General features: G+C 34.3%; 1 protein-coding gene across 6 annotated transcripts in view; it reads right to left on the bottom strand.

The window, feature by feature from the left end:
• Nucleotides 1-524: 524 nt before the first annotated feature.
• Nucleotides 525-9,379, bottom strand: part of IRAG1 (inositol 1,4,5-triphosphate receptor associated 1) — a 103,938-nt gene continuing 95,083 nt past the window's right edge. For 5 of the 6 annotated variants that reach the window (XM_084288097.1, XM_084288096.1, XM_084288095.1 and 2 more), the window contains 5 exons: nt 8,536-8,643; nt 7,997-8,064; nt 6,119-6,238; nt 5,081-5,212; nt 525-4,021 (listed from right to left, as the gene is read on the bottom strand). In XM_084288097.1, the coding sequence (XP_084144223.1) occupies nt 3,781-4,021; nt 5,081-5,212; nt 6,119-6,238; nt 7,997-8,064; nt 8,536-8,643 (669 nt within the window). In that variant the 3' untranslated portion in view covers nt 525-3,780. The remainder of the gene's footprint in view (nt 4,022-5,080; nt 5,213-6,118; nt 6,239-7,996; nt 8,065-8,535; nt 8,644-9,379) is intronic. The other variant, XM_084288100.1, reaches the window with a different exon arrangement.

Genomic DNA, 9,379 nt, shown 5'->3' with positions numbered 1-9,379 from the left:
ATTCCTTTCCAGATTGTCATTGTCCCAAAGTTTGTCTCCCTGAAAAAGACCATCAGAGATTCAGCTGTCACAAGTATGTTCTTCACAGAAATAGAGCAGACTCTTTCCTGCTGATCTGGCAGTTCATCTCTCCACAAATCCCAGGGTTCCCAGACCTCCCAAGCCAAGAAGAACACCACTCAGAGAATCCTAACCTCCCAGTCTCCTTTACCTTTCAGTCTTCCATCTTCTCAGCAACCTGCAGCCTCTCTCTGAAGCAGGAGTTAAACTCTCTCCAGGATATTTCAGTTTCCTCTCATTTATTTTTAGGATATGACAAGGATGACCCTGCTTACAAACACTCAAAATGGAGTTTGCTTGATTCTTCTACATCATTTTTCTGAAGAACTGAAAGACTAAGAACAAGAACTTTGGTATGTGTAACATGACACTGAATTATGCAGTTGGCATTTCAGAAAAAGATAGCCATTAATATGCAGACAGAGCACATACGAAAAATAAATCTTTAAGGTAGCAACACTGAGGACTTTGAAACCATACTTTTATTTAAAAACCTCAAGTATGTGATACTATACAGTACAATACCAGCACACTGGTGCAAAATCTTACAATGCTACAAATATAAATATGATACACAAAAATAGTGTTCTTTTAAAATTCTGCTTACTAGAAACATCTGTGCTGTGCAGGAGAAACAATACAATGTGTCTTATTAAAACAAAAAAATAAATATTGCACCTCAAGAAAACTATTTCAATATTAATAGCATAAATAATAAATCTATTTCTTGTTATCTTGATGTGATCTTTGAACACAGAAGTTTTGTTGTTTTTTTTAAACGTGTTGCTGTTTTTTTTAAACAGATAAATAAAATTAATATTCAACAGATAAAACTACATCTAGAATAGGTTTTGATTGAGAAAGGTTGAGAGAACCTAGTTTTCTATCAAAAAAGGTGTCTTCATTAATTAACTGAGAAATGTAAGCAAAAATATTTAATGTGGTGTTAGTCACTGTGGTCTGTTATTTTTAGTGGACAGTTTTCTCCAAGTAGGTATAAAAAAAAAATATATATATATATATAATTTTTTTTTTCATCAACTTAATCGTCATCTTTTAATCCCCATTGAAATCCCTTGCCTCTTTCTGTCCATTCCCCATAACAATTAATAACTTTGTGGCTAAGTTACACTTGCTTTAGACATGCAAGTAATTCAGTTCTAATCAGTACAACTACTTACGGAAATTTGCCCTTGTGCATCAAGTCCATGAAAGCCCATTTGCGGAATGCCAAAAAGAGGATGAAGACTCTGTTCACACACTGACCAACAGAAACTTTGCACATGCCTAACATTAAGCAGTTGTAGAGTCTTATTGATATCAATAACTTTCTACATGTACTTAAAATAGGGTTTTGGATCAGTATCAGTGCAGAAGTGAATAAGAGCAAATTAATAAAATTAGAGGCATTGTTAACAATTTTTCCTCAGTACACTAACATATCCACTGTCACAATCAAATATGTGCCATAATTTTTGGCATAGTAGATTCTGAATCTTCAAGACTATTTACCCAGAATTTTTATTGCTTTATTATGTTACCAACACAATTTCTAAAGATTTTTAAGTTAAGAAAGCTGGTTCTAATAAACAAGTATTGAAAGAGCCACTGACAAGTTTCTTTAAATAATAGAAGTACATGAAATGTCACAGTAGTTCTTAATAGTTAGATACTCTAAACATATACCAAGTAATTTGCATGAAACTCTCTTTGGTCTTATTCTTTAGCAATTACAATATCAGACCAAATGACACTTTCCCATTATCCATTTTGAACTTTCTTAAACACTCTACTTTACTCCTCAAAACAAAACAAAAACATGTGTGTGTGTGTGTATATCTAATATACACAGACACACAAAATAAAATAAAATAAAAAAGAAAACCTACCGACTGCTTATGGATTTACTTCCTTTTCCCCCCACAGTTGGTAATGGTCTACCTTTCCCCTCCCCCCTTTCTCCATGTATTTTTATTTTAACAAAATGTAGCTAGAGATGCAAAAAACAAAATTCACCAGCAGGACATTTGTTACTAGTGCCAGACACATGAATTAAAATTCTGATTGTGTTAGAAACCTGTTTTCTGTGACGGTTAGCTTGAGTTTCAGTGTTTACACCAAAAGAAAATAAGCCTACATTATCTGCATCTGAGCTGAAATTACAGTACTTCATAAAGTTCTTATTTGTCCATAAAACAGACCTGTTAGTCAGAACGTGCCAAAAGAATTCAAGACACAAGAGTGCAATTAAGTGCCACACTGATTTTGATATTGTGGTTAGATTCAAGCATACAGCTCTGGAAGACAAACATAGTTCATCTTCAATCAGAAGTGGTGTTTGGCAGGTACATATGGTATACCTTGAGTGACATACATTTTGGTCTCAGTCCTAGGCATGAATTTCTCTTTTAGGATAATGGCTTCACTCTTTTGAAATTGCTTATGTCTAAAAATGGCAGGTTTTCATATTCCTCAGTAGCAACTCACAATTCCCAAACAGGCAAAACTGTTGAAAAATCTGTTGAAATATCGGGGCAAAAATTAATCTGTCATGACCTGGTAGTTTAGCTTTGAAAGTTTATCAAAACTGTTATATACTTGGCATAAGAATCTGAAAAGTAACTACTACAACTAAAACATGCAGTGACCTCTATGGTCATCACTACTTTCATGTCCTCACTCGTATAGGCACCTGTATGGTTTGGCAGTGTACAGAACTATGTTCCTACCGCAGATCTCAAATGACATCCATTTTTAATATTAGCAATAGGTCCATTTACTGTGATTATCCTTATCTGTGATAACAGACAGATTTGAAGATTTTTTTTTTCTTTTTTGAGGGATTGCGCATATTTTCCATATCCAAGACTGATGTATATTGGACTTCAGCAACACATCTAATTGTCTGAATAATTACTTTTTTGCTGTAATGTTTAGTGACTGAGTGGCATAAACCACACAGTTATTCAAATAAGTAGCAAAATTTGTTACAAAGCATGTCAGTGATACCTCAGAAGTTCCAAGATTCATTGGACAATATCAACTGTACTACCTAGACCTCATTTTAAGTTTTGTTGTATATCCTACTCAAAAAAAAGAGGTGGTCCCATTCTTAAAGTATGTCATAAGAGGTACTTAGTATTCCATTTAAATAGCCATACAGATAATTCCTCTTATGAAATTACTGTGTCAGCAAGGCATGTGGTCTGATAATTTTAACATGACATAGAAGACCTTTGATTTCTACCCAATTATAATGAATAAAAACATTAGACTTTTAAAACCCAAAGGAATTAAATGCCATTAATACTTGAACAACAATGACAACAAAACCTGACCAAAACACAAATTCAGGAATTGCAAAGTAAAGCACTGACTGCAAATATAGTTTTAATGATTTTTCTTCAAAACCATAGGAGAGATGTCAACATCTTGTGCAAGTTTTTCTTGCTGGTTGCTGATTACTGCCACAACCTTATCATGATTCAATATTACTTTAATCACATCAGTCATTTACATTGAGACAACAAACATAATTCTTTACCAAATTATCATTTTGGCAAGCTACGTTCATAACGTATCCCCAAACTTTGGGGTGGAATAACTCGCTTGTGCAACAGATGACATATACCAACCATAAAGATGACTAAGCACTACCTTTAACAACTGTGTTCTAATACAGTGCTTTCTCCGGTATCATAAATATATGTTGTTCATTTATTATTCAGTGCGTTGCTCATGTCGGAATCCTGAGTTCCACCATGAATATTGATGAACAGCTGAACAGCTGGCTTTGCCTTCAGGTCTCTCTGATATTTCCTCACAAGAGTTGTATGAATAGTAGATTCCCAACACCACAGCAAAAATGATTATCGCAGCCACTACCAGCCATACCACATTCCAGTGTTTACACAGTTTGGGGTACAGAATATATAAATAATTAATGATGACTTCAAGTCTGCTGTAAAACAAAAAGGAAACAGTTATATAGTAATATTAGGCAAATCAATTACCTTAAGCTTTTAAATTTGAGATGTTTCATAGATGTACTGTGCATTGCTTCTCTTCCAAAGACAAGTATCTTGCCAGAAAAGAGAAAGAACTTAAGTTCTTTCAAGAGTAATTGTATACTCAAATATGGGTGATATTTGCAAGATGACTGTAGACAGCTATCAAGCCATAACCTTGGCTTCTATTTCTCCCACCTGTCAACTCGCAAATCTCAGAGCTTGATACAATTTTAAATTCTGCCTTGCTCATAGCTTGCTCAATTAAGCTAAACATTATAACATATTCTAAACATCTCCTCCTAAGAGTTTCATGACTAGTGAGATGGCTGCCCTTCTGAACATGGCTGAAATTTCAAATTAACAGATGTTTATAATCACAATAATCTGGGCCTGAGTCCCTTGGGATCAGGTAGAGATCCCTACCGTATCTTGGATTTAGTCATATTACTTGCTTTGGCCAGTAGTCAATTCCTCTGTAATGCAGAAGTCTCTTTGCTTTTAAAAATGCAGGAAATTGCAGTGTACAGATGAATATAATAAATGTGTCCCTCTGCTGAAAGACAGGCTATTCTAACTCCAGCATAATGTTCTGCAGCATTTATAGAGATTCTAGAGGGAGCAAGCATCTGCGTTGAGTCCAGCATAGCTGAGAAGTTCATGTTAATCTGCATTCAGTTTGTAGATTTACTGAAAGATTCTTAGGTGAACAGACTGGCTAGGACCTTTTGGGAATGACATATGACACAAACAGGCGCATCACATTCCTGAATTACAACTTTGATAAGACAACGAATGTCTACTGAGAGATGCATTTTAGCATCTAAAAAACTTGTGGATTTTTTTTTTCCCCAACTTCACTAACATGGAATAAGCCATTCTGTGAAATTAGTTATTTGCAAAATCCTTCCCTAGACTGGAAGAAAACATGCTAAAATAATAGCATAAAACATACGTGGTTGGGTACCATGAAGTGGCTCTTATTGTATGGACACATCACACCAGTGTCTCACCTGCTTTTCAGTTTTTTTATCTCATCATCATTTTCACTTTCTTCATGGTCATCATGACTTTCTTTTGGTGTCTCTTCATCTTCTTCCTTCAATTCCTGAAGTTCTTTGGTTTTCTTCAAGCCTTCCTGATAGCTTTAATACAAAAACAATTTTTCTTAGTCTAGCCTGCAATATAAACACGTTCCTATGTAAAGAAAAATTAGCTTTACATTTTGTCATGTACAATAGAACAGTGTTGCTACAGCACTCAAACAAGAGAAAAGATGAGCTAAAGACTACGAATATGCCACAGAGCCACACTTCCTTAATAGACGATTATCTTAGTTCTATTAGCAAACCTTATTTTGCAAAAGAAAAAATGTTATAGTCCTTAGCAGAGCACTATGGTACAGTCAATAGGAAAGCTGTAAGTTAAACATTTCTGCTTATCGTTATTTTAATCGTTCTGACCACCTACTCGTGTTTTTTTTTTTTTTTTTTTTTTTTTGAGAATAGATAGAAATCAATGCAAAAGATAGATGACTTTGGATCTGCAGACTGGGATCCGAACTTCTGTCTCCCTACACACAGTACTAAGTTCTTTGCTTGACATTTGGAAACAATAGATGCCAAAGTTGTTAACTGCCCCAAAACATGCCATGAAAAGCAATTTGCCACAAACAATATGACTTTACTGCAAAAGTTGATGTCTACTCTTTGTTGATTTCCATGTACACCTTTCAGAATAAGCATTTTAGAAAGTTGTTTTGGATTGTCCTATTATGAATCTGAGTACTACCAACATATGAACACCCATCTAACTCAGAATCTCTAACTGCTCTCCCCCAGACTGGCTAACATAAATAATGGATGAAAGTGAACAGCCACAATGCAGATACAAGTGATGCTCACTCATGTTGCTTCCCAAACTGCTTTAGTTGTGACCATCTTCTTGGAGCTTATATCAATTATGTTGCTTATTTAGCATTTAGAATCACACTATAAAAAATACATCTGGTAACACATATTTAAGATTTAGTTCACATAAAATATTCCTACCCTTTGTTATATGCTTCCTCTTCTATCTTGGCTTTAGTTTCAGGATTGATCTCATCCAACCCACTCTGAGTTAGTGTAGCAGTTGAGGTTTCACAATCAGGCTCTCCATTAGTCTTTCCACTGCCAAGACAAAAGAAACAGAAAAAGCAAAAACACCACTGATGAAATGTATTGTATTTGGCGTATACTACCGAATAGAAACAATTCAGTTCATGTGATTCCTGATTCTGTAACGATCAATCCATAAGGATCTCTGAAGAAAAAATGAAGGAAAATCTGATGTTTTATAACTTTTTTTTTTTTTTTTTTTTTTTTTAATTCAACCAGTAAGAAATATTAATACTTTTTCTTTTCCTTCAGAATTTCTGTACAGCTTCAAAAGATGATCCAAATCTGGCAGAGTTCTGTTGAACTGTAACAACCACTGGCAACGATTTTGCCATAGTTCATAACTTTTGTTTACCTACTTGTTGCATATTTTCGTCTTTTGTAAAGTACAGAGATAAAACAAAGACATAAGATTTTTTTTTTTTTTACTTTGTCAGCACTAATCTAAAGTATGTGAAAGTCAATATCCTGCACTGATACTGACTTGTGATCTGAATTCTTTTAACTTTTAATTTGCACAATATTTAAAGCATCCTATCAAACTTTAATTCAAATTAACATTTCAGATATTGTATTGTGACACTGTGAACAGACTAAACCACCAAAGTAATAGTATTAATAATTTAAAAACATCACTGATTTATTACTAAGTTTTACTTCTGAAACATCAGCAAACAGCTTCCTTAGAATGTGCAACATTTCTTGAAAGAGCTAAGTATTTGGAAAGGTGCCTGACAATTTTATTTATGCTTTCTGCACAGATTAGAGATAAGAATGAAGTGTACACACACAAGGGTGTGCAAATGCAAAAAGACTTGTATCCATAATGGTAATAGTTTTCAAAGATCTTTTACAACAGATTGGATATGCTTTCTGTTCTCATCTCAGTATCATGTTTTCATATCATCCACCTTTGTGGATCTTGTTGCAATTTACAGGTCCTAGAAAAATATAGACATTGAGGTACTGGCTTGTCTAACAGCCTGGAAAAAAAGAAATGTTTTGTATCTCTATGCTGTACTAAAATTTCAATCCTAGTTCTTTAATTTAGCTGAATGTTTGCATTTACATGTATACTAAAAATAATTACTCCTCAATTTAGTCATTGTTTTAACTTCTATAAAATTTTGATGATCTAGCATTATGATGTTATACTTCTTAATTTAATTATATATTTTTTTTTATTCATGTAAATTTCAAAACCTGTATGACACTGGATATCATAGTATTTCAAAATAAAATTCTTACCAGCTGGCCACATGTTGAGAAGGCAAGAGCAGAAGAACTTAAATTACGCTGACAGTAAAATTTAAGAACATGCATACCCAGGGTTGTTCGTGGCCAACTTTAGGTACAGCATTAATTAATTCCAGGAAATACATATACACAAGTGGATTTTTTTTTATTATATGTTATACTCTTAGTTTTGCCAAGTTCTAAAGGTAGGCCCTATTCAAATGTATAATTTCCTGCTGCACCTTTTACTTGATGAGTTGCAATGACTGTTGGATCATAGCAGACTAGATTTAGTTCTGAGACACTGCTTCTAAATTCTTTGTACATTAAAAAACCAACCAAACAAACAAAAAAACATACGATGATAAAATGGTTACCACACCTTGGAATCTACTTGAGTAAATAGTGTGCCACTGATTTCCATACCTTATGCCTTTGTATAATTTCTGTCAGGAAAGATTGAAATTATACCAGTAACAGTTTAATTTCATACTAAGATCCAATAGGTAATGAAACGACCTAGAGAAAACTCACTTCTCTAGAAGTGCTGGCAGAACAGGAGTAGATGCTAGATTGCTCCTTCCATTGCTTGGTGATTCAGACTGAAAGTTGAAAATGAGCAATAAATGCTACATCCATGAATCAATTTCAAATGAGTCTTCAGTAAAATGACAAAGTCAACGTGCTACTTAGGTTTTCCTCCCATACCTACCAGCAAGGTATCTTTAAACAGAAATCACAAAATTAGAATCTCACATTACTCCCTCTACCCACAATAAACACAGGACTTGAGCACTATAACAATTTTTCTCTGGCGTTCCCTTCTACAGTGTTGTTTTTTTTCCCCTCCAAGAAAGTATCCAGTCTCTTTCTTCCTTATATTTTGATCACTAAACACTAAACAGTAAAATAGTCCCTTGCACAACAGAAATTATCTTTGTCCATCCCATTTGTTAGGATGTAGTCAAATTTAACCAATTAAAGGGTTTACATTTTTTAGTAACTATGGCTTGGCCCTGTGCAAAGGAATTTTAAACAAAGCCTTGTACCTTTCAACCGTGGGTTTTACTTACGAGGGATGGTGTTGAAGATATAGGTGAAGCTGTTGGTGACTGACCAGGAATGTTCAAGGAGTTAAATTTAGGAACAACTGCAACACTGACTCGCCTCCGAGGCATATTCTAGGACAAAGAACATTTTTTTTTTTTTTTTCTGTTATGAAACAAAATAGGCCAAAGAAAGATTTTGAAAGTTAAGAGGTATGTCAAATATGTTAAAGTCAGCAAGAAGACATTTAAGAGAGTTAACAGCAAAATTATGGTAAACTGCTGTTAGGTCTGTGAACATCCCCCAGACTTCCTATCTATGAGTGCTTCTATCTTCCTAGTACTATCTGGCATGGCAAGTGCTTAGTGAGAATCAAACTTCTGTACAGGGAAGCTTCACATTTTTTTACTCCACTCTGAAAGCCCAATAACATAAGTGACACAGGAGGCATATTCTAAACTGTCAGTTGTCATGAAAGGCTATTATCTTTGGTTAAGCCAGACACATACTGATACTGGGAAAAATACCGTAAGACCGGAAAATAATGTAGTTACATATGATACTCTTCTCTTGCTATGTACCTGTTATGATATGCTGTCCTCACTGGGATATAATTCTTTTTTTTAGTTTTTATTTTTAATAAAACTACACATTATTGCAGAAACAATAACATCCATTCCCTCCACAAAAGAAGAAAGCTTTCCCCCGCTCATCTTGAGTTGTTAGATATTTATCTAGCATCATATGACATTGCTTACATTTCCCAAAGACCATGGAAATCCTTCATATGATAAACATATGCTAGCTTTACACAATATAGTACAGCTCAAGTGTAGATCATGTAAGTCTGTCATTCGGTAAGAAGCCAAA

This window comes from Netta rufina (assembly GCF_964035555.1).
Source record: "Netta rufina genome assembly, chromosome: 5".
NCBI classification, from domain to species: Eukaryota; Metazoa; Chordata; class Aves; order Anseriformes; family Anatidae; genus Netta; species Netta rufina.
This window is presented reverse-complemented; position numbering and strand designations above follow the sequence as displayed.